The 25318-nt window shown below is 40.2% G+C and overlaps 1 protein-coding gene across 5 annotated transcripts; it reads right to left on the bottom strand.

The window, feature by feature from the left end:
- Positions 1-103: 103 nt before the first annotated feature.
- PODN (podocan) lies at positions 104-25177 on the bottom strand. Of its 5 annotated transcripts, XM_072041634.1 has the most exons (13): positions 24812-25177; positions 23802-23994; positions 22379-22559; positions 21239-21477; positions 19394-19487; positions 17749-17813; positions 14120-14229; positions 11911-12067; positions 9900-10015; positions 7297-7954; positions 4492-4640; positions 2162-2362; positions 104-779 (listed from the first exon to the last, which is right to left on the bottom strand). In XM_072041634.1, the coding sequence occupies exons 4-12, from the start codon at positions 21470-21472 to the stop codon at positions 2200-2202; spliced, it is 1746 nt and encodes a 581-aa protein (XP_071897735.1). In that variant the 5' UTR covers positions 21473-21477; positions 22379-22559; positions 23802-23994; positions 24812-25177; the 3' UTR covers positions 104-779; positions 2162-2199. The 5 variants fall into 5 exon arrangements, with proteins under 5 accessions (XP_071897735.1, XP_038038802.1, XP_038038801.1 ...); XM_038182874.2 differs by lacking the exon at positions 22379-22559 and having other exon boundaries at positions 23802-23927; positions 24812-25174; XM_038182873.2 differs by lacking the exon at positions 22379-22559 and having other exon boundaries at positions 24812-25173.
- Between the last annotated feature and the right edge of the window lie 141 nt (positions 25178-25318).

Here is a 25318-nt window from a genome sequence, read left to right as displayed (position 1 = left end):
ACATACTGCATACCACTACTCAGTCTTCTGGACATATCTTCCAAGACATTCACACAACTGCCACATGGACAAATAACAGCAAGACACAAACTATACAAACCTCTGGAAGGTAGACATAGGTTTTTTATATATATTCACAAGAGCAATTGTTTTATTTTAAAACCTTTCTAAAACAGGCATATACTGCAGGCTTTGGCAGTAGAGATAAAATATTTTGGGATCCAGCCTTAATTTGTTTTTCTCATCCAAATATACACATTGTTCTAACAGAGGAATAGTTTAATCCAGACATATTATTGCTGCTTGATGACCCAAATGCCTCATATACTGCTCCACACATGAAACTACTGCAAATACTCATCTTGCCTGATCAACAACAGCTTCTTTGGGGTGGCAGAAAAAAAAAAGAAGCATATACATGGTTCACTTAAAATGCAGTGACAAAAACAGCATTTGAAGGCATGTGTTCAAAACAGTCCCATATTGTTATTACAGATGGAAACAGTGAAGGAAGAAAAACAGAAGAAACAAAAGCCAGCTTTTGTGAGTTCCAGAGCAATCCCTTATGATCCTGGGTCTTGTATAAGATGATTTGGAAGCTTTGGAAAGGCATTCAGGGTCTCTCCCTGAATAAGGCACTGTAACACACTCTCTTCCATAAGCCTGGCCCAGTGCCATAACAGTTTCTGCATAATTCATTGCACGTTTTGCTAAGTGTTCTCTATATATCTATATAGATATATACACATAGACATATATGTAATTTTCCATATGCTTTCCTGCAAAACATCAGAAAAACAAAATAAGTTACATAACAGAATACAGAATAGGCTAAATTTAGTGCCTGCTGACAAGCTGCACATGCCCCAAACCAAACCAGCAATGTGCTGATAAAGAAGTTATATATACTCTTAGTTTTTAAACATAATTATTTATTTTCCCACAAAGATTTGACAGAGCATAGCCTGAAGGTCTAACGTTTAACTTTCCAAGTAACTTCTGTCCTTTCCAACCTCCTTCATCATTTCAGTGAATTAGCACTATTCCTAGCAATTCCTTGTGCCATTTCCCATGACAAAATGTGATTTGGGACAAAACTAAACATTTCTTTCAAAGTCTTGGTGTTTAGCTCTCCAAAAGTAGAGGGCAGTGTCTTGAACCTCATCATCCCTTTTGAATATAAAAGGCTTAAGATATGCATAAAGCAGATACATATTCTTATGGAATAAAAATACATACTTTTAAAATATAATTTTCCTTTCATCTTGTCCTCTGCATTTTAAAAGAAAAGAGGTTCAAGTGGCTGGTCAGACTGGTTATGGAATGCTGAGATTTTAGTATCACCAGTCTGGAATCAAAGTCAGCAGCAATTATTACCTGTATCTGGCAAGAGGCTTTTCAGTGAATCTGGGTGAAGTGAGCAATGAACCCTTGTCAAGACTTATCAGTAGCAAAAGCATAGGTTGTTCTAAGAACTTAGGCATGGCTAACCTGCACCAAGAGTCAGTCCAGTTCTTAATAACGTTTCCAAAAGTGACCTGAAATGGATACACTTTCCATACGAAATGTTCCAAGTACAGTATTATCTTCCAACCCAGTTCAGTGGTCAGTGATTTAGAGATTGCCTGAGACAGGCTACATCTTAATGCCATGTTTACAAGTTACTGTTGGGACTACCTCCCTTTAATTTGTCTTTTTTTTTTTTTTAATCCACTTTCAGCTCACATGGTCTTCTGCATCAGTAAACTGGAGTTCGTTCTTTGTTTTCCTTTTGAACTAGTTACTTAAAAATATCATCAAACACCTTTATTAAAAAAAAAAAAAAAAAAAAAAAAAACAGAACTGGTAAATAATGACCTCCATATTTATCTACTGTCTCTGCTGTAGCTCTAAGCCGGAGGTGCTATGAGAAGTCCACAGCATCTGATAAAGTAAAGGCATATACTGCCTGTTTCAATTAAAAAAAAAAAAAAAGTATTTTTAATCTTTTTTAATTATGCAATTCCTGGTCATGTTTTAGCAAAAGTCTTTGAATCTAGGGCTCAGACATCTACTTGTTATGCTTCAATCATACTTGTAATTGGAATTATTTACAGAGAGGAAATATTTACTGAGAGTGTAAGAACTTCACTCTCTGATTTAACTAAACTTCAATTGTTACCTCCAACATGATGTACTTGTGTGAGTTCACATTTTATCTCAGTTTTCTTCCTCTTCCTCATCTTCCATTTCCTCTTCTGAGTCATCCTTATTCTTTGAAGTGTTGCTGAATTCAAGGTTGCCTTCAATATCCAGTACTTGTAAGTACTTTAGGCTTTGGAAGAGATTCTCCTTCAGTGCTCCAACTGCAATCTTATTAAACCTTTAAACAAACAAACAAAAGACCTTACTGTTAAAATAAGCCCATTTTTATATCTAACACAGAAATGAAAGGAGACTACAAGAAAATCTTTCTGCAGAGTTACTATGACTTTACTCTGACCCACAACAGCACTTCAGAGATGCCAGCCCTTGTAAAGAAAGCAGAACCGCCAAAAATGCTGTTGTTGATTTCTCCTCATGTAGAACTGAATTTTGAAATGAGGAATATGGAAAGATGATTATCTTTCAAGTGTCTGAACAGTGTACAAAGGTTCTGGCTGACAATAAAAAGTTGAAGCTCAAAATCAATGTTCCCCCCTCCAGACCCCTCACTTTTTGTTCCCGCTTCCCCCCCCAACTCTGGACACATTAGGTTGCAGAGTACTGACTCCTCTGGCCATAAAAAGAAAGGGAAAGCAGGTACAGATTAGCAAGCAAGCAAACAAAGTGACTGAGCAAAGCTTGTTGACAGCACTGCATATCATTGCAAAGGACCCTGCAGGAAAATACTGGGAAACATTAATTATCTCCCACTGATTTCTAGTTCACTGGTCACACTCTCAAAAAAACCTCCTACTTTTCTCTACCCAGCCCCTGCTCCCCCCTCTATAAAGGTACTCTACAAGGAAAAAAAATCATATTGAAATTCCTCCCCCACAAATTCTTTCTCTTGGCGTTCTGCTTTCTCCTTCCCAGAGAGGAAAGGCATCTGCTCCATTGCCAATATTTCAAAGTGCAACTTGCTTTTCCATGAGATTCCATGTCATCCCTTGACAGTTTAATTCTTCTCCCACAATATATGAAATACTGGCACAAAGTATCTCTTTAGAAACATGGCAACATACAATAATTTTTCATGTTATTTTGGTTTCCAAGAATGTAAATAAACTAATAAGAAGTTTCAGAACCCATCACATTTCCTGCTTCGTTCCTTACTCTTGAACACGCTTAAAATTGTATTCTGTCTAATATTCCAGATGTATATTATTGTTTCACACTATTACATGGATTAATTGCCTCCCATTAAGAAATACAGTTTAACGTGGGTGGAGTTGCCTCCTAAATATGTCAGCAAAACTGTTCTGCAAATTTCTTTTTTTCTCTTTATACAGGAATATAGAATGTGGTATGTGGTTTCTGGTTTGCATCCAAGCATTCACAAAAATCTCATAAATATGAGCAGCTGAATAGACAGACTGCTCTAATTTACACCAGACATTTTAATTTTATTTGCTTGGTATGGAATCATTCATCCAAAAAGGTATGATTCAGAACTGTAGGGAAGTATTGTTGCACACAGACAAAACAAGGCCATATTTAATGTTGGACAGCAGGCATTCCTGAACATGGGATCAGTTTAATCACATATTCTGGAAGATTTTGTATTTTACTTCTAAGCAATATTTTCAATAGTATGTTGTTATATTAAAACTGAATATATTACTGTGCCAGATTCGGGCTTCACTTCTTGTGGTTTAAATCCTTAATAACTCTGCTTAAATCAGATACTTCGTTGTGACTTTACATTATGTGTAAAAAAGGTCAGTATCTGCCACCCGTAAAACACAATTTAATAAACAAGGTCCTCATCCAAATGACAGAGTAGGAAAAAAAAAAAAAAAGCAAAAAACAGAAAAGCTTTCTAAACTTAGTTACATAACTGCCATATTTGTGACAGTTGATTACGTTGTCATCTGTTTCTAACAGAACTATCAAAGAAATGTGCACATCAAGATTAGTCATAGAAGCCCCATGACAGATATTTTTTTTGTACGGTACCAAAATCCAGGGCTAACAGACAAAGGCAATGCTGAAGTCCTATAACTGGACTGTAAACTTTTAGTTCACAGCTAAATATTGGAATACGACATAGTGTTGTTAAACATTAATTTCCCAGAATTTGTAAGGTGCCTAATCCATTCTAATAAGGCATGGACAATGTCAAGAGAAAAAGCATGTTATGTGTACCTATGTCTTTTCTGAGCAGATTAACATAGCTTCATCACATTTCTACAAAACAAAAATGCTTATTTAGAAAGTTAGTATTTTAAATACTTTCTGAAAACTAAGCAATTATAAAGTGGATAGAGAAGAAAAACCTCGCACATTGAAGTAGAAACCTGACCCTACCTGAGGTAAATTCCCTTTATTTTGGGTGTGGATTCAAAAGCATTCTCTGAAATGGTTGTGATCTTGTTGTTCTGAAGATACAAATATTCTAGAGATTCTGGCAGGCCTGATGGGATAGAAAGCAGCTGGTTGCCAGCCATGTCCAGTGACTGCAAGGAAGAGACAACAAGGGTTAAATAATTGAATGTAAATATTAGCAGCACTTCAAAAAGAGAAGTGAGCTTAACAACAAATGAGCTTTTAAAGGATGGCTATATCCACACATACCCCTCTCCTTTAAAATTTTATCCACTGCTTTTATGTGCATATATACATGCATACATAAGGATATAGTGCATGCATATGTGCATTTACAAAAAAAATAGTATGGTAGCAGCACAGAAATAAGATATTTACGCAAAGCTTATCCAGGATTTGGGTTTGAAATTCATCTGGAAGCATGCTTTATTTTTCAGATGGTACTTTGGTGAGTCTGCTTCAGCACCTTTACCTTCTGGTGAGGTCAGGAAAACAACAAATGCTGTGTGTAGAGTGGAAATTGTAAACTGTCAGCCATGCACAAAGATTGAGTTTGATTTCATGGTGGAAAACTTAAGTGATATTAACTGTAGCATAAACTGATTTAATCTACTACTACTAATTCTCATCAAGGTAAGTGTGGCTGTGACAATTCTGCTCTCTTACATTGCTTACATTTAACGTCATGATTTCACATGCCATACCATGTTGTTTTGTTACACAGCTGAACATTTCTCTATGTCTGTCCCCAAGCTTTAGCCCATGACTATTTACAGTGAATTAAAACAGACTGGGTTTCAGATATGCTTGAGAATATTCTTTGGAAGCTGTTATTGCAAATGCTTCCCTAGCTAAGGTTACTTTAGATAAATTTACACATAAAAACACCTAAAAACATTCTCACATAGATCAATGAACAAAGACATTCAGGACTAAAGTCTGTGATACTTTCTTAGATGAGCTTAAGCAAGGAAATGGATTAAAATAAGTGTTTTGTTATCCTGTATTGTAGCATTTTCATAGCACCAAGCCAACATACTAGTTACACATTTTCCAGAGTTACAGTTCTGTGGATGATTGTCATGATTTCAGTGTTTTTATTCTCCACATAATCCCAGTCTGGCAAACAATTATGCAAATGCCTAGCTTTGCAATTGCAAATAGATAGTCTTCAGTGATTTCCATGGAAACAGTGTGGACTGCACTGTATGCTAAGTACTTGCACAATCAGGATCTTATGGGATTGTTATCTGTCCAATCTCCAGTGCACTAACTCATTAGCCAAGTGCAGAGTTAAGCCCTCAATGTTAAAAAATCAGATTCATGTATACTACTATGGAAATATCTAACAAGTAGTAAGACTGTTTAAGAAAAAGACACAGCCAAAAATGGCCATTAGTCTAGCAATACGTGCTACTACCTTAACCTTGTTTAAAATGAACAGTGTTTACTGTGGGGTATGTACAGCTGAAGGGCCCATGTTTCATTCAGCAATGCATTGCTCTGGCTTGATAGTGACTACAGGGGAGTGACCACAGCATAAAAGTATCATGAAACTGCAATGAATCAGGCCTTTCAAGAAAGTAGCTATAGCTGCCTAATGACCGATTTTTGTTTGAGGGATTTGAAAAAAGGCAGGTGACAATGGCTACATTTCATCAAGCTACTGCAGTGAAAGATTTCCAGTGTCTGTAATTCTCATCACCAGCTTCCTTCCAAACTACATTCCATCTCAGATATATTTGCACACACACGCAGGCACGCACACATCACCGAGGCACCAAACAAATGCAAAATGTATCACTAAAGTCACCAACCAAATCTATGGCTGATGCAAACCAACAGCACTACAGATACTGTTCCTGCACTGCTGATTTACATTACCTAAAAATCATGCTCATTTATTTCCAGAGACAACAGAAAGAGCAATGTTCACATAGATAAATGCCTGGAATGTCTGAAAACACACTGGGCACCGGTAGGACATATACTCCACATTCTTTATCCCTGCTCTGCTCTCAGATGTACAAAGTTTGCTTGTACAGTGCCCTACCCATATGCACCCTAGATGGCTGCCATATGACACAGGTAAAACCTCTTACTGCAGGACACAGGCTGTTGCCTAAAAGGAAATGCAGACAAATCCTTCAGCCAGTGTAACAATTTTGAAAGGTCATTTTGCACAGCGCAAATGTGATTGTTCCTGCCTGCCTTATGGTTTGTGTTTAACTTTCTCCAACAATTAAGCAAATGACAAGACTGCTGATTGAATCCAGACCTCCTAACTGCTATCCAGGTGCCTTAGCCAGCTGAGCTGCTAAATCCTGCAGCTTGGCCTGACTGCCTATAAGCTGATGTGGGGGCTTTGAGTATTAAGAGTGTTTTTGTTTATGCATTCCTTCCTTCTGCTCTCTCTTCGGTGCTGATTTTAGATCTTTTGGGATACAAGTTATTTGAAACACATAGTTTCAGTTTTAATGACAACATTTGTTAATGTTTAGCTGAATATACAGGACACTGTTAGGGTTCAGAAACAAAAATGTCTTTACATTTCCCAGAATTAGCAGTACATGGCAGACCACCACTTTGGTCAGCAGTGGGAGGTACTCACCTCTGGCACAACAGCACACCATTTCTACTGCTAGAAACAGAGCATGCAGCACTTACAATGCAAGCCCAAAACATGAGTACCGAGCAAAGCTAGTACTGGTGCTACATAAATTGGCTTAGGCAGACGGATGAGGACATCAGCATTACTAACACAATTAGAGAAGGTGATGTTTCTACCTGGAGACTGCTGAGTTCTCTCCATGCTCTTGAATAAATGGAATTGACTTTCAGTTTATTGTTGCTCAAATACAGTTCTCGCAGTTTTGTCATCCCAGACAAAGTCCCTTTTGGAATGATGCTTATCTCATTTTCCTTCAGTTTCAGAATCTGCAAGTTCTTTGGGAAACCAAAAGGCACTGTGCTGAGATGATTTCCAGAAAGATCCAAGGACTTTAGTTGCCTCAATTTACGGAAGGCCTCCCGATGGATCTGGGGGCTTTTGAGCTTGTTGTAGCTCAGGTTCAGCTCTTCAAGGAAGTAAGTGGTAGCAAAGTCATTCCTGTTAATCTCAGAGATCTGGTTATGAAGGATCATAAGGGTTTTCACTCGTCGGGGCAGACCACTGGGAATCCTTTCCAGCATGTTGTTGTACAGGTGGACAGTGTGCAGTTTCTTTAAGCCCTGAAAGGCTAATGGGTGAATACCTCGGGCTTTTAGTTTGTTATTGTGGAGCAGAAGGTACTCAAGGTTCTTAATTTGGGTCAAGACATCTCTGCCAATCACCTTAATTGCATTCTTCTCCAGGTGAAGGAGGACGATGTTTCGAGGTAAACCACTTGGGATTTGTGAGAGGTTATTGCTGGACAAATCCAGATATTCGAGACTAGACAGTTTCCTTGGGAAAGCAGGAAAGAAAACACTCTCTGTTTAGATTCTGCAAGGTGAAATGATAATCAACTTCCCCTAGGATTTTACAGTCTTTACAATCGTGCTTGAGAGTCTTTCTCCCTGGCACAGCTCTCCTGTTACTGCCCTTTTTTGTCTCACAAAATGACTGATGGAGACAGCAAAACAGGGAGCTCCCACACTGCCATTAAGGACTAGGCTCTGCCATTGCTCCATGGCCAAACTAGCAGAGAACCTTGCTAGATTACACAAACACCCAAACCCTGCCACCTGGATGAGACCTGAGATCAGTTTTGCAGTCTAATGTTCTCTCATTTGCCAGTACAAATAGCAATGTGAACAATTTCAGTGCCTCACAAAAAAGCTCACCATTAAAACATAATTTAGCTCTCAATTTCACAGAAACATAGCCCAAGTAAGAGTATTTTTGTCTCTGAAATTGTATATTTAAACTGAAAAGCAAGCCTGCTTTTGAGATGATGAAATATTGCTCTTATGGAAAGTAGAAATGCTAATTCAGTGTCCTAGACTAAGATACTGAACTTCTCCTGACCCTCCAGCATTATGGAAGTGAGTCAGGGCTAGATCTGCTTTGTGTAAGCTACTGAATCTGGATTCCATGGACTCAGTTGAAGCTAAAATAAATCCTCAGACCAGCCACTTACACCAACTGGATGTGGATCAGTGGTATTATATGCCAGGACTGAGGAGCTCCTACGAAGAGACTAATCTGCATGGCACTACATAACCCGCTGCAGATGACTAGAAAGTTTTCAGGAAATACAAGAACTAATGCATTGCAGACATTACTCACTGGTTACTACGCTGTTGTTCAGAGCTATCCAAGTATGTTCTGAATGAACAAATACACTTTCTGGGTAAAGCACTTCATTGATGCAAGTTGTAATGCCTCCCCAGTTGGGTACATCTCCAATAGGATTATGCTGTGCTGTACAGTTAATATCACAACAGCAGCGTAATATCCACCCCCCCTCTGCTGACTGTGACTGGTGCCTTTGGTGTAGCCACTGTACTCTGTTCATCGAAATCTTAACAGAAATGATACGTCCAACATTACCTGAAGGGTGACACAACAGAGCTAAAGTAAAATACTACAGGAGGTTTCTGGGAGTGGGATGTGGAAAAGGAAAGAAATTTTTCATTGCTGGAGATCAGAAAAGTTTACATAACTCACACCAAGTTATAGGCAGGCCTGGATTTTCAGGTAAAACAAGGGCAGCACTCAGTGCAAGCAGAGACAAAGGTTAACATTTTGAAGCGCTAAGTCCCAGGCTAAATTTAGGACAGCCAAAGGCTTTTTCAGTCGCACCAGTTTCTAGAAAAGCTTTTGCAGCCATCTGGCTATTGAGCAGCACCATTACATCCCCTCTTACTCCAGCAGTCTCTCTGCACTGGGGTAGATGAATTCTATGATGAATTCATCTACCCAGATGAATTCACAACTGTGTATCTGTGGCTGCTGATTTCGGGTCACAGAAACAGAGAAGTGGTTTAACAAAGATGAATGTCTGGCCTTAACTTCCAGTGAACTGCCCTTGATACTGAGAAGTTTTGAGTAGCCTCACTTCTGACTTGTTAGGAAGAACAGAGACCAGCCTGCACCATCACTCTGGTTGCCTGTTCTAAGACAGCAGATAGCACCTCACATGATTGGGTCTGTGGCCATCAGGAGTGGTGCAGTCTGATGTGCAGTGTTCTATTTTTCGTATACAAGTACTCTGGAGTGTGAATTCACACCACTCACCACAACCTTTGCTTTTCAATGGCAGCATCTAAATCTACACCTTTTCATCCAGAGCTAGCAGAGAAATGCATAACGTAGTGCCGTTTTTAATAAATGTACTTTTAAGTAGATGAACCAGAGGAGGCAGACATTCACAAACACAGGTTCAATCTACAGATGTGATTCTCACCAGAAAGTTTCATTGTCCATTCCTTCATTAGTCAAGTAATTATTCTGTAAATACAGCTCCCTCAGGCCTGTAAGTTCACTGAAGGCTCCTTTGGGAATCTTCTCTAGCTTGTTGTTCTAGAGTCACCAGAAAAACATAGCACATTATTTAGCATGAAACAACATAAGACATTCGAGTTCTGCTCAGCTAATACCAGGCAAATAAATTAAATACCAGGCAGACACGAGTTGTTTTTAGGGGATGTTATAATTCTGCCTAAGAAATACATACAAATAAGAGCTTAAAATATTACAACTTCTTTTTATTGATTTCCCATGGAATTTTTAGGTTGAGTTAGAATTTGGGACCCCAGGAGGAATTATTTTGTATTTGTAGTCCCTGCACCTATGTGAAAATCTACAATGTAAGTTAGGCAACTAATGCTTGGTTGGAAGCTGTGAACCAGACATTCTTTTAGTATTCAGCATTTGAAAAGGCACAGTTTCTGCAATGTACATTCCAAAATAATTACTCCTTCCAAAATAATTATTGCTTATTGTGGCTTTGGAGTAGCCAGCAGGCAGATATGAATAAAATATAAAACTAAATTTCATTTAGGAATTCCATACGGGTACTGTAGGAATTATAAAAGGGTATATAAAACTCTGAAATTGAATGTTAAACTTTCCATTGTTAAGGTATATGCAATAATATGATTGGCAGGCTAAATGAGATACACGTCCCAACTAATATAAAGTGGATACCACCACAGACTGATCCAGCTGGGTATCTCAATGAACAGCAAAAGAAAAGGAAAGACCTGTCACACCTACAGTACTTTTAATCCGTTTTGGCCCACTATTTGCTATTTCCCATTTCTCAATGTTATGTTTTTGTTTTTTTTTCCCATTCAAAACATCAGTTTTAATGTCACTATTGACAGGCAGTGCACTTTAAAACAAAATGCCTGTTTCTCTCTCCCACTTCTCTGCCCTTAACACAGTTGGCAACAGCGGGGAAGGATAAAAGTTCAAAGAGTCTTCAAAGTTGAGCCTTCCCTTGGGAGATAACAGTTACTTATAAATGCCAATAAAACCCAGGGGTTTAGTAACTTCACACTTTGCAGAGAAATTCGAGAAATTTAAAGGATCAGACCCTTCGCCTTCTTCAAGCTACAGAAGCCCATTTTCTAGAAGACTTTAATGGGATTTAGCAGCAAAATCTTCAAGGGAAAAGAAAGCTTGGAGGCAACACAGAACTGCATAAGACCAAGGGCTGATAACAGACTTCAGTCTACACACGTCCAAGGAGCTGTCAACACGAGAAACAAACGGAACCAGGATTCCCCACCACTGCAGCTCTCCCATTGCTAAAAAAGCTAAGAACTTTAGCACAGACATCATGAAATGTTTTTATTGAAATCAGATGACATGGAATTAAAAATGCTGGAGAGTAGATAATACCACAACTTCTGCTGTTACACTACTGATGGAGAAGTTGTAGCAGTGAAGAATCACTGATCCAAACTTTCTCTGTGTTGACTGAATTGCCAGTTCAGTAGCAAACAAAAATCACTGATGATAGGGAACAGCAGTCTATGTGATAGGAATTAGTGAGCAAAGCCAACATCTAGGGGGTAAGCAGCTGTCAGGAAAAACACCATCATCAGTGGCAAACTTAACCAGTAGGCCAATTAGTGAATGGCCATGAAGAATGATCTATCTACCTTCTTGTACTACCAGGCATTAATATGATTATACTCAAGCAGGGTCCAACAGTGCTACCACATGGGCATTTGCCTTTCATTCTCCTGAAAACACTGAAAAGCACTTTTATCCCCTGTGAGCATTTTCGTGTTTTGCAAAAACACTCTATTACTTAGAAAAAAGTAAGGAGATAGCTACAAGACTTACAGTAGGCCTGGGAATGTGTTCAGGTGAACTGAAATCACTTGGCTGTGCAGTTTGAATCCCATACAAACATAGTACTTTTGTCACAACTGTAAAGGAATACAGAAGCTTGGTGTCGTTACCTTTAAATGCAATTTGTATAAGGCTGGAGGGAGATTCTTTGGAACATATTTCAGGAAATTGCTGGACATGATGAGTATCTCCACATTATCAGAGCCATTGAACATGCTATCGGGTAACCCAGCATCTGAAAGTTTGTTGTTATGAAGATACACAGATCTGTCAGAAGAAGAAGAAAGATAAACAGATACTTAGACCTATTTTTGTTTGTTTTACCAAGAGAAAGCTGTTGAAAAATTGTGGTTCAGTCTATTCTTCTTTCCTTGAGATAATTAGAGTTGTTTTCAAAGCATGCCCTTTAATTTAGGGAGGCATATATAATGCACAACCAAATGCTTAGTCCAAATACTCTCCAAAATGTAGGTCTATTTAATTCCAAACCTGGATGTGAATATGAATTTCATAAGTAGCCTCACCTTCTTAACAAATAACAGAATGCAAATCTGAGATTGCACAATGCTTTGAAACCTAAATTTCAGTTTTGTCATTTGGACCTAGCTTTGTACTTGGCTAAGAGGGACAAAACACATCAGTGTTGTGGCTTTACTCAAGAGGGTTAAAACTTATATCTGTAGAAGTTTTTTGTTTTTTTTTTTAAATGACCCTTTGGGATCTAGAGAAAGAAGGTTTCTTATTTTCTTGCTTTTAACCTTTAATATTCACCAAAGAGTTTCTCCAATCAGGTTAAAACAAACAAACAAAAAGATTTAATCTTCCTTGCACTGGTTGTAATTCTGTATAAAGCAACTGAAGTTGTTACAAAGTTATGAAGTAACTATGAAGTTATTGCTGGTTTAACTGCTAAATAAAATAATTTCACTTCTTTTTAACAAAAGAAATTACAGGACTTTACTGATCACTATTACCCCTTCATTCCCTGTGTGTACCCTGAGATGAAGCAGGCAGATAAAATCATGGAGACAGATTAAAGCTGCAAAAAAGAGCACAGTGTAAAAGTGGGCTTGGACTCTCTACCAGTTCCAGAGAACTTGGCAACATCTTTCCGAAAGGAAGGAAAGGCTCAGAATGGAAACACAATAGTGTGATCACACACTCCAGGAGGTCCAGAGCCACATGAAAATAAAGCTCACCCTTCATGGTCAGCTGTACTTTTAACTTACAAATATTTGCCTTTCAGAAAATGCTGTTTTCCAAATAATCAGTGTGAGACCATGAACTCCGCTGGGAGCAAATAAACCAAATGAAACAACTGAATTAGGATGTGATATCAGCAATTTCAGAAATCAATGAGTTATCACTCTTATTAAAATGAATGCTGTTGCAAAAATCACTTCAGAAGAAGTGCAAGTATTTTAATATAAAAGTGGTATATGGCAGCTTAAGTAACTCAAATTTAGGAAGAACACATATAAATCTTGCTTCTTTTATGATGAGATATTGCCAGAAATCAATGCCCGATTCTGCCTTTTCAACTACCAAGAGCCTATGAGACTAAAGGCCTAATAAGCAGAATAGTTTCTGCTCTAAGTGAAATCAGAGGGAACTGAGTTCCTCAATTCATCACATGATTGGGCTCTTGGAGCTCAACTGGGTCACCGCTATTATTAAGTGCTTCCAAATTGGATGCATAAATTGCTACCAAAGGAGCCTGAGATGTCTCTGCAGGATTTAGATACTGTAGTGTCCATATAAAGAGGTTACCCAAAAGGCCTTTGGAAAAGACTGTATCTCACAGGAGATGTGTCTACACACGGATGGACTAATGTGTTGCACTGTATCCAGCTTAGAAAATCACAACCTGAAACTAGCAGAGAGACCTCAGACACCAGAGGAAGGTAACTATGCTTAACTTCAACATAGTTGAGTTACACTCAACTGTATTGAGTTCTGTACACTCAATGTGACTCTTCTTTTTAATGAATGGATTACAAAAATCTGGCAATTTCTAGCCATAAATCCCCATTTTGAGAAACTGAAGCTCTTCCTTTTAAATCGTAACTGAAGCATAGCCAAAATGGAGACAAATTAATTTTTATCTATGCAAAGTGTCTGGCAGCTAGTAAAAGACCTTGGAATGTATTTGTCTGAGAGGTTATTTGATCCTTGATGGTGAAATTAACCAGTAGTCAGCTTCTTTCAAAAAAGTATGAGGAGGCAATAAAATGGCTTAGCCAGATAGTTTCTTTAACTCACCAGCTACCTCCAAGCAGCAGCAGCACACTATTTTTGTTTCACTTTCTGATCCCTTACCTCAAGTTTGGTTTCTGTCCAAATGTGAGTCCATATATCTTAGTGAGATAATTGGCTGCAAAATCTGCACTGATCAAGGTATTCGGGAGAAATTTTGGAGCCACCGTTAGCTGAAAAAGAAATATAAGGGGCAATTCCAATTAAATGCAACAAATGTTTTGACCAAGTATAAAGCCATCAACAAAACACTTGCAAATTTATTTTCTCTGAACGGGCAAAAGCAAATGAAACAGAATGCAGATTGTATGAACAAAAACAAATTGTCCTCACTCACTAATCTCTCCAGGAAGGAGACAGACTTTTGCTCCAAGATATGTGAGTATTTGTTTTGGTTGGAAGAATCCTGCCTCTTTTTGGTGGAAGAAGTCAAGAAGTTATTATTCTGAAAGCAAATTCATTGCTTGTTATTGTTCATAATTCCTCAGTCTGCTGTGCCAAAAAAATCCAACCCACCTCACACTGGCCTACTGTTTACTCCCAAATGAAAGTATGTCGGTTGCGAGAGGAAGTGTCACTTCGTGTGTTTGTTCCAGTACTGTGTCCATTTACAATGATCTCTTCAACAAAGGACACAGGTTCCCAAAGGGCAGGGATGTTTCCGAGTTCAATGACGGGATATCAAATGGAACTTCAAAGCAAAGATCTATTGTATGGGGGTACCTTGTTCTGAAGAAGTGATGCATCAGAAACCAAATACAGAAGGACAATTTTGTGGAAGGCATGAACCCAGCAGACTTATACATCAATATGGAAAACAAATTCCCTGGGAAACAAATTCTCAACATGATGCTGTGCTAGATATGATCCTTCAGTACATAAACAGAAGACTACTGAATTGCAGTAGGCACCTGCTACCATTGTGGTTACATACATTAACTATAGTAGCAGTGAGACAACTGATAAAATATTTTATGTATACTCTGAAGGACTCTTTTCTAAGGAGACACTGTATTTTTTGTCCTCTAGGGCTTTGAGATGACTGAAAACTCTGGGAACTGGTAGGAATGTACCTTCTAGCTTGAAATTATTTGAATTTGTAAAGCTTCTTCCTCACAGCACTGTTATGTGAAAGAGCAATCGGTTGTTAATAATAGTGTAAGAACAGAACTATTTGGAAGATGAATAATGTATGAGAGAACAGACACTTTACTGAAGATCTAACCCAACACTTATACTATGTATTTACCTAAAGTAAAACCTCTGTGCTAGTTTGTCAAGTGTGTATTGATGTACTATAGCCATTAACTTGTAACTTACTGGACTCAAAATACAGTTGTATTTTTTTAAAGGGTTAAAGTACATTATATACTATTTCTAATCTTCACCTGTGCAATCCTTAAGCTGTCTTAAGTAGTTAATGATCACAAACACAAGTGGAAAGATCTCTCAGTCCCTTCTATCTATATGTACAGATAGTACCTAAGCAGTGGAAATAAGAGGTGTTTGTGTAATACCACTGTTGCCACAGCACTGCCCTTGACTTTGTTGGTAGTCTCTCACCTCCTGACCTGGGAGATATGATCTCATGGAAGTGCATAAAGACACTCAGCTCTGATTAGGAAGGGCTGACAGAACTAAGTCTCTACCACAACATAATACTGAGATAACAGACACAGGAAATAAACTTAATCACTTTCATACACAGTGGCACATTAAAGCTTTTTTCCTGAAACACCGTCTATTGGGTCATAACTTTCATACAAAACAAAGTGAATGTCTAAGATATGTGAAATGAAAAACATCAGAACCACAGGAAAGAGAAAGAGAAGTTTCATCCAAAAAGAGCATTCACTTGCTTAGAACTTTGCTTTGGCATTTCAGCACTTAGTCATGAGGCTAATTGATCTCCACTGGTTGACTGCTTGAAGGATTACTGCTGGATTGTTGTAATTTAGCAAAATCAAAGGTGACCGAACAGCTTCATCTAATATACTGTCTCAGTATACTAGATGAATATACTAGTTCAGGACAAGATCTACAGTTTGATGGGAGAGATTTCAGTTATTAGCAATGCTTATTGTAGCTGCTATTTAATTAATACATATCATGAGTGTGATGAAAAATTCTAAAGGAAACTACAGCAACCATTCTTTACTTAAAGTACTTTTTAATCATAAGCCATTGCAGGATTTTAGTCCATTACAATATTTTTTTTCTCCAACTAGCTAAGCTCGTTTAATGAAAGTTAATATCTGGTGGGATCACAAGTGAAGATAAAGCATAAAAAATATTAAATAAAACAAGGAGCAAACTACCAGCAAATCCCTGCTCTCCTCCAGACACCACAGTTACTTGATCTGCATCATTTCCCACTGCAGAGTGGATGCAGTTTGAAGCCAATCTGGTTTGTCCTGGCTTGTGATTTATAAAGAAATGTGTTATTTTTGTGGGTCCACAACTTCTCACCATAACTAGTTCTGACATTCGCTGATGTTTGCATTTTCTTTTGGGATCCTTTTCTCTCTGCAGTAAAGCCAGAAAAACCAAACACTTTGTTTTGTCACACAGGGAAAACTGGAGTGCGAAGTTCTGGAATATTAGTCACAGTCTGGCTTGTTCTTCTTTATGGAGTTATTAACTGCCAAGATTGTTATATGGAAATGGTGCTTGAAAGAGAGAAAAGAACACAATGTTACTGTACTAAAGAATGGGTTCTATTTTCAATCACTCCACACAGAAATCCGTGGAGTGATTCTGGAAATGTCTTGGCATGACTGAAACCTCAGTGTGACCACATGTATATAAATGAAACATCAAAGGGTCACAGATTATAAAAGGATAATAAAAATACGTATATATGGACACACATATAGATATGTAGAGAGAGAGCAAAGGAAGAAAGGGAAGGGTATTTGTAGACGAAAGAAGCTCTGCCTGATTTTTAACTTTTTTCTGTGGCATCCCATTTCTTTGCAAATATTTGTGGGAGATGACCAGAGAAAAAGCCATAATGGGAACCACCATTAAGGGTGGGTATGGTGGTATTGTAAGGGTATATAAGTAGACATTTTGCTTCTTTGCTTTGGCAGGAAGGGAAATGTGCTTCTGTCATGACAAATCATCTTGGATCCTCCAGATGGGATCTTTTCCATTAAAAAAGAAATTCAACTCCTACCACTGCAGCAAAAAGAATAAATTCATTACCTGCTCAGTTTCACTTGTGTGTGGATATCCGCCCTGAACAAACCTACTGCGAATGGGGGTCTGAGAAAACTGGATGGTATTTTGCAGATCTTGACAGCTCATACACAGGTACTAGGATGCGTTTATTCACTGGTATTTCAACCCAGCCTCATCCGACTGAGATATGCAGCATTTTACACCATTCCCCCACAGCTTATTTGCATACAGGGGTAATTTATAGGTGCAGAGGCTCTCCATACACACAAGGGAAAGCTTTCACCAACCACACAAAGAAATAAGCATTCAAAACATACCAGCATGTGTAGCCTCTAAGTTTTTCGGGCTCTAACTGGTTGTCTTGACCTTAAATGAACCTTTTTTAGAATATCACTTTTGGACAATTTTACATCCATAGGTTATCTATTTTTAAAAGAATTGAAAACTTGCTTGTTCAACTTTCAGAGCACAATTAGAAAAGAGCTCTGAAAGCCTTATGAGCCTCTTACCTTATTGTTTGCCAGGTATAGGTAATTCAGGTTCTCCAGATGCTCAAATGCTTCCTCTGGCAGCCCTTAGAAACAGGAATAGCTCTGATCAGTAACACTGGCACCCTATTGCCTCTCTGACTGAAAATACCAGAGGGTGTTTTTCTCTCTCTCAGAGAATATTTTAACAGAAGATTTAGATATCGTTCATTGGCACTGATACAATCTGATTCAGACCTATTGTTGCTTTTTTATAAAAACCAAACCAAATCAAGCCAACACAGACTGTTAAGAACAATGGCAGACTGTTAAAAATTATAAGCATACATGGTTGTGGCCCACCCCGCTGACAGGGGTCATGTACAGAGCTGGCGTAGATTTGCTGTACAGCTGATTATCAGTGCTTGCAGCAACCATGCTATCTGAGAAGTTTCTTTTGTAATTTTTTCATGAATCTGCAGATAACTTTTCTTGGCAGGACATAATCTGAGGTTGTTTAATGATCAGATCAATCTGATCTATGACCATGAGGTCGCCAAAGTAACACCAGTAGCTGCATGTTGTAACTCTTCTCTTGTGCTGCTTCCCCTCAATCCCATACAGCCATGCAGTAACCAGCTTAGAGTTGATCCAGCTCAGAGCTAATCGTCCTCCAATAATTTTTAATTTTCAGCTGAATCACCCCACATCCAGCTGATCACACAAGCACTACTGCAGTCACAATGGAAAGGATGCAAATAACACTTTCACCTGGCACTTAGAAAACTGGAAGTCAAAGGCAAAGCTATTTCCCATGTCAAAACTTACGTAAAACTTAGAGCTGCACTGAGGCTTGTGAAAGAAACATCACACCCAAAAGGTAGTAATATCAAGGTCTGAATCTATTAAGCAGTCCTTCTTGTGTTACGTAAGAGTGATATGGTTTGGGTCCCATGCATAATGTGCCCACATTCTCAATAAAAGCTGTTTGCTATCATTGCAACAAGAAGAGTAAGAAAAATCAGAGCAACTGAACACACATGTTAAGAACAATTGCATCCTTTGTATTGCATATCCTACTGTCTTATTATTTACTCCAAATTCTTCTACTTTCTTCACCGACCAGTTATCAAGTTTCTCTAGTAAACACTAGGCTTAGCAAACAAAGCCTGCCTACAAAAATGAAAATGCTTTTAGAAGGGGAGAAGTTGCAATATTTGCAATATGTTATATGTATTTATATTTAATTCAATGAGAACCAAACTGGAGTAAACTTCATTGACTGACTGAACTAAACAAGTGAATTAAGAAACGAGGCCAGTCAGAAGGAAATCATTCAGCATGTAGACATTTCTGGTTCTCAAGTGCATTGCATTGATGTGCCTGAGGGACTGGAGGGAGTTTCCTGGATGAGAAGATCTCACGCCACAGTACATAGTACTGCTGCCAGGTCTCCTCCACTGGTTCAGTAAGGCTGCATTCTTATACACTGAGTATTATGTTTCAGATGATAAAGTGCCTCCACAATCTGTGTGATGGCTAAAGGAGTGATGCTTACAGCCAACCACTCCAGTCAAGTGAGTCCATCACTCCTCATGGCTTCCTTATCAGCTGCCACTGGGCCCACTGCACAAGCTGGTGTTGCTGAGGCTCTGTCTCTGTGCACTTCACGGATCTTCTGGCTTACCTTTTGAAGTCAGCCTGTTGTTTTGCAAATTGAGAGTTTCTAGTCTGTGAAGACGAGCGAGCTCTTCTGGAAAGATTTCTTCTATCTGGTTATTCTAAGAAAAAGGAGAGGATTAATCATCAGCAAAGTAATCCAAGAAGGATCCCAATAAAACCCAGACTATGAACTCCAATAAAACTTGGAAATGAACCCACCATGTCAAATCACTGTCAACAGCCTTCTCTTCATAATGAGCCAAACTTGGATGTCAAAACCAAGACATCCAAACCCAGCAGCATCTGAAGGCCTGAAACAAGTTCTGTGTTCATCTCCATAAATATCCAGCTTATGGACTGGTAGCACACAGAGTGCAATCATGCCTGGCAAGGTTTATAATCCATCTGCCACAGCCAAACGTGTAGCTGCAGCAAAGCATTTGCTACGAGGTTGGCACTGTAGAGTTTCAGGTTTATTCTGTTATTTAAATGTTGTTTTTAAAATGAAGAATTTTTGTCCCATTGCAAACTTGTCATGAGCAGGGAGAGTCAAACTGAGTTCAGTTTCACTGGCTTTACTGTCGGAAGCGACTGCCATCAGATTTTCATTAACAGGCTTACTAGCATTTAGACCATTAATGAGTGATTCTAGCATTTTAGCATGTAGGGGACTAAAAAAGTCAAGGACCCACTGAGCTGGAAGCCAAGCTAATACACAGAAAGTGACAGCTGCTGCTTCAAAGTAGCTTCTCTGCTTTTGGCAGTAGAGGTGGGAGCCATGGCTAGCACATGCCTGGAACAGATCTGCTGAGGAAGGTGCCAGCTTACATTACGGTTTTTCTAACTACACAGCACTTGGATGGAAAGCTTTGAACAAAAACTGCATTTTAACCATTGATCAGAATTGGCAAACAGGAGCAGTAAACAACAAGCAATTGCTTAAGAGCCAAAGAAGCACTGTGGAGAAGTCTGGAGCCATGACCAAACCTTGGAGGAACAGCCACGGCTCTGCCACACACCAGCCCTGCTCACGTCCTGCGGTGTCAGAGCAAGGGCAGGGAAGTATGCCTGCCAAAATGCTGGTCATAGGGATCTAGGACCCAAACAGCAAAGCATGTTGTGGACAGTCCAGGACAGGCTCCTACCTGAAGTTCGAGTCTCCTATTGTGTGCCTTTGTCTTGAAAAGACATGAAGGCTCCACAGTGTAACCAATGGCTGCGGTTGTGGTGTTACAGCTTCCTGGGTAAAATGACCCCAAGATATCCTCATTGCACTCAGCCCAGCAGGCATAGCACCAGCTGTCACCCCGTGTTGAGGCCATCCATCCCTCTGGTGCTGCTTCTAGGCCCGTGAGGGATGGTTTCAGCCACACTTGAAGCACTCCTTGCTGCGTGCACAGGCTGCAGGGAGGGGGCTTGGAGGAGACGGGACACCGGGAGCCACTGGTTGGCTCTGTGTCAGAACCAGTGTGCTGTGCTTACAATACTTTAGCTAAGTAGAGCTGCCAAAGACTTTATTAATGAAGCAGTTTAGTCCATACTTTTCAAAGACACCTCAGAATTGAAGGCCTTAGCCAGAAAAAAAAAAAATATATATATATATATATATATATATGTATATTGCTTTGGACAAAAATTCTTCTCTTGGAGCTAGGGAGAGGATAAAGAGGGAAGAAATCCAATCTTTTTTCCTCCTTTGATGTGTGGAGAGTTAGGGTGAAATGTCCCCCTTGACTCTGGGCGGCAGCCCAAGCCTTTCCAAAGGGCTGTGCTGAGCACCGGGTCACCGCTCTCTGAGCTGTGTGGTGCTGGGGAGCGGGGCTCCTGAGGGGGCCGGGGGGAGCCGGGCAGTGAGGAGCCGGGCCCGTACCTGCAGCGAGAGGTGGTTGGTGAGCTCGGGCAGCAGCAGCGGGAACTCCTTCAGGTCGATGCCGCCGCAGTCCACGACGCCCTCCTGGGTGCAGCCGCAGTCCCGGGGGCAGCCGGGGGCCGGGGCCGGGGGTCGGCGCCGCCTCTCGGGGGAGCCCTCGGGGAAATCGGCGGCGGCGGCGCAGCCCAGAGCCAGGAGCCCCAGCGCCAGCAGCGCCCGGCCGCCGGCCGGCATCGCCCCTGGAAGCGCAGAGAGCTCAGGGTCAGCCCTATGAGGCCTTCCCCGGGGGGTCCGATCCCTTCTGAAACCCCCCGTGGGTCCCCAGCTGCCGCCCCCCTGCCCGCCCACGTTATTTATTGCGTGTTTTTATATTGAGAAACGCCAGCTGATCCCGGAGGTTTATAGAGGAGGTTTTGCAATGTTATTCGTGTGTAGCTGCTGGTCACGCCGGCCCAGGGAAGCGAGAATGGACGGAAAGGAGGTGCGCTGGAAAACTGGCCCAGCCGCCAGGATGCCTCTCAGGGGCTGCTCTGGAGCCCTGGCTAACAGGGGAACAAAACCACCCTGCTACTGAAAACACCACGGGCTGCCTATTGGTTTTGGACGGTGCTGATCTGAGCCTTAGAGGCCTGGCTAATGCTCAGCTTTTATCTTTCTGGCAGCAGGTTAAAATAATGCAAACAGCAGTTGGGTATCTACCAGATCAGCTAGCTGGCCCTCATCCAGCCCCCCCCATCTCGTTTGTTGCTCTGCTCAAATTTTATACACAACAATTTGCAGTAACAGCCGGGGATGGCTTTCCTTTTTTTCCCTTTCTACTATCCTTTGTATTCAGCAGTGATGAGAAATTCTTATGTAGGCTCATCTTTTAAGGACAAGAAGCACAACAGATTTTTGATCTTGTGAAATAAATACTCCTACCACTCCAGGTTTCTTTGCATGAGAAACAAGAACTGACCAGAGCCCGGCTGGCACCTGTCAGAGCAGCACGGCTCTGTTTGCATCCCTGGGATTTGCTGCTTTGCACCAGCTGAACTCAGGGGCTCCCGCAGAATTTGGGTGCTTGGGAAGCATTGGAGAGATCCTGCTCTGAGTCCCAGTCATGACAATGTTAAATAATTTCTTTAAATATTGACTTACACTTGAAGAAATGGGAGAAGGGTGGCACTAGAGGACAGAGCACTGGCCTGAGATATGGATGGGTTTGGTTTGGTCCTGGTCTTTGCTACCAACTTGCTGGGTGATTTTAAGAATTTAACATTGTTTGCTTGATCCCTCTTCCCCCTGCTCCACTATTCCACAGCTTCCATATCTGTAAAAGCTGAATATAATGAAATTAATCTCCTTTATAAAGCATTCCAGAGATCAGATGGTGTTCCTTATATGGCAATATAGCTAGATATTAACAGTGAGATCAAAATTGGCCATATGAACATGCCAACAAGGGATTAGTAAAATCCTTAGTATTTGGTGACCTAACCTCAGAAAATATTTCAGAAATCTTAGAGAAAATAATCTCAGAAAGTACAATGAATCAGATCTCTAACAAAGTTATTTTTTTCCTATATATCAGCTTACTGTTACAGATATTTACAAGCAAAACTGAATAAAAAAATTAAATACAGGTCAAGAGCAGCCTTGCTGTAACAATGCCAACACTGTTTCGATAGCAGTTACATCATGACTGGTATTGGGCTCTATATATTTGCAACATGCAGATTTTTCCACATCTATAGCAAAAAACGATGTTAAAAAAATAGCATGAAATAGTGCATCCATTATATACTAGAATTTCCTAGACAGTCTCACCCTACTGTCATCAGTAGGTATGATTCTGCTACAATGCCTCTGAAGGGCATGCTGCTCTGGTGCCACAGGGAGACACTTCAGATACAGAAACATCTGCTTGCATCTGGAGAGCAGGCAGTAAAACCGGGCATGAGTTTGATTTTCTTTTAGTTCAAAGAAAGCCTGAAGTAACTCACTCCTTTTAAATTCATTCCCATGAATTTAATTGGGCCTGATCCAAAGCATTATTAAGAAATCTTATTAAAGGGGTAGCTCGAAACCCACTAAAAAGAGCACTCTTCCCTCACTGTCAGAGGGGTTTGGATCAGACTCTTCCACTCAGAGACTGAAGTTACACTGAAAGCAAGTTCAGGGTTCTCTGTGGTTGCATCTTTCTGAGTTCAGACAGAGGCACCACAGATTTCTGCACTTTGCTGCATCACAGCCCCAGGGGCAGGGTGCTCCAAAAGGCACAGTCTCCAGAAGTAAACTGAAGTTTCAGGAGTTAGTGTAGGTTTTCAGCAATTCCAACTACCTCAAAGAACAGCAGGCTCATGTTCAAAATATCTCATCTCTGCATCTGTTGTTCTCCACACACATTTCTTACAGGACACATGCACACTTGAAAAAACATCCTCTCCTTCAATATCAACAGGTTAAGTAAATTTGTAGCTTACATTTGATATCTATTCTGAAAGCTATAGCTGAAAGGCAGGCTGCTGGATGATGTCTGGCAATACAGCTTTTAAAAAAAATAAAGTGCTGAGAAACTCACCTTTGCTGTCAGAGATCAGATGAATGGAGAAGAACATTTCTCTTGCCCCCACAGGCTCCCTCAGCTCATGCCATGTCAGTTACATGCGCTGAGCTCAGAGCAAGTCTCCCCTTTCCAAGCCAGATCCTTTCCAGATGTGAGCAGCAGAATTAGAGAGAGTAATAGGCAACCCTCTACCAACGAGTTTCCTGCACTTTCCAACGAAATCAGAGAGGAATTTTCCAAAGTCACCATATGGGAAAATGTGAGTAGGAAAGAGGAAGCAGCTATAGTCCGAATATAAAGACCTGGGCAAGAAGCAATCTCCCATTGCTTTTTGTCAACACAGTTTGTGAGATCTTTGAGAGGTGCCAAAAGCAAGCATGCTGGAATTGACAGACGCAGAGGCAGTGTGTGCTTTAGCATTTCATTGCAGGACACTGGAGCTGCACTGTCTGATACTAAATCTTGAATTTTAGCTGCATTCAACACAAAATCTGAATTCCAGGTGGGAATGTTCTCCCATTCCCTGGGGGCCTGTTTCAGATTAGCCAGGAACAGAGAGATCAACAGTTTTTCCTGTATTTCATCTTTTTTGCCCTTTAACTCCCCCCCATTATTTTTTTTAACACATTAACTGACCTTCAGGGACCTGGGATAGATAGGCTGTGAAATGACAAAAGTCTTAGAGGCAAAGTCACAGCATTTGACATTAACACCCAATCTACCCAATGTCTTCTATATTTTTTAAGCCCCATATTACAGTACTAAACACCAAAAAACTATCCCCCACCCCTCAAACCTCTCCGGTCACGTTTAGCCCAAAGTCTCAGATTTCCTATTTTTCCCGTCTTGGTAAAAAAAGAGAGGAACATGCTGTTTATAACACGGTATGCTCTAAGTGCAGCAATACTTCCAAGAAAGCAACACAGCTGTTTATCACTGGCAGCAGAGTTAGGTTTTGTGCTGTATTTTTTTTTTAATATAAAGCCACCTGTTTTGTGAATGCCCTGCAGCATGCTGTACATTACCTTCACAAAATCCGCAGAGGAGCTCTCCTCATCAAGAACACGACCTTCTTGCTGTATTCCTTCCCCTACCCCCCCAAAAAAAATCCCCACACCGATTCTTTCCTCTCGACTCCAGCTGAACTAAAGTCTAAAGCAATTAAGTTATTTCCTCCCTCTCTTCTTCCAGGCTCATATCAACTGGAACTGATCCCCGTCTGTGCCACGTGTAAGTTTCAAAAGTTATTGTGGGAAGCGTGTTTCTACTGAAACAAAAATAAAAACAAAGCAAAGCTGGCTGCGTATTCTTACTGATTCAGAGATCCAGAATGTATTTGCCTGCTACCCTTTCTTCATTACAGCATCCTGAAGCCACAGACCAAAATTAACACCATGTTTTCAGGAAGGAGAAAAAAGTGTGTTTATGTTGGGAAACCACCTATCTTACCCCAGTCTGCAAACAGAGGAGTCGGGTGATCACCCAGCTCACTACTAATGCCAGAGCAGCCCAAGAGGGAGAGGTAGAGATCA

Source organism: Anas platyrhynchos, chromosome 8, assembly GCF_047663525.1.
Source record: "Anas platyrhynchos isolate ZD024472 breed Pekin duck chromosome 8, IASCAAS_PekinDuck_T2T, whole genome shotgun sequence".
Lineage (NCBI taxonomy): Eukaryota > Metazoa > Chordata > Aves > Anseriformes > Anatidae > Anas > Anas platyrhynchos.
This window is presented reverse-complemented; position numbering and strand designations above follow the sequence as displayed.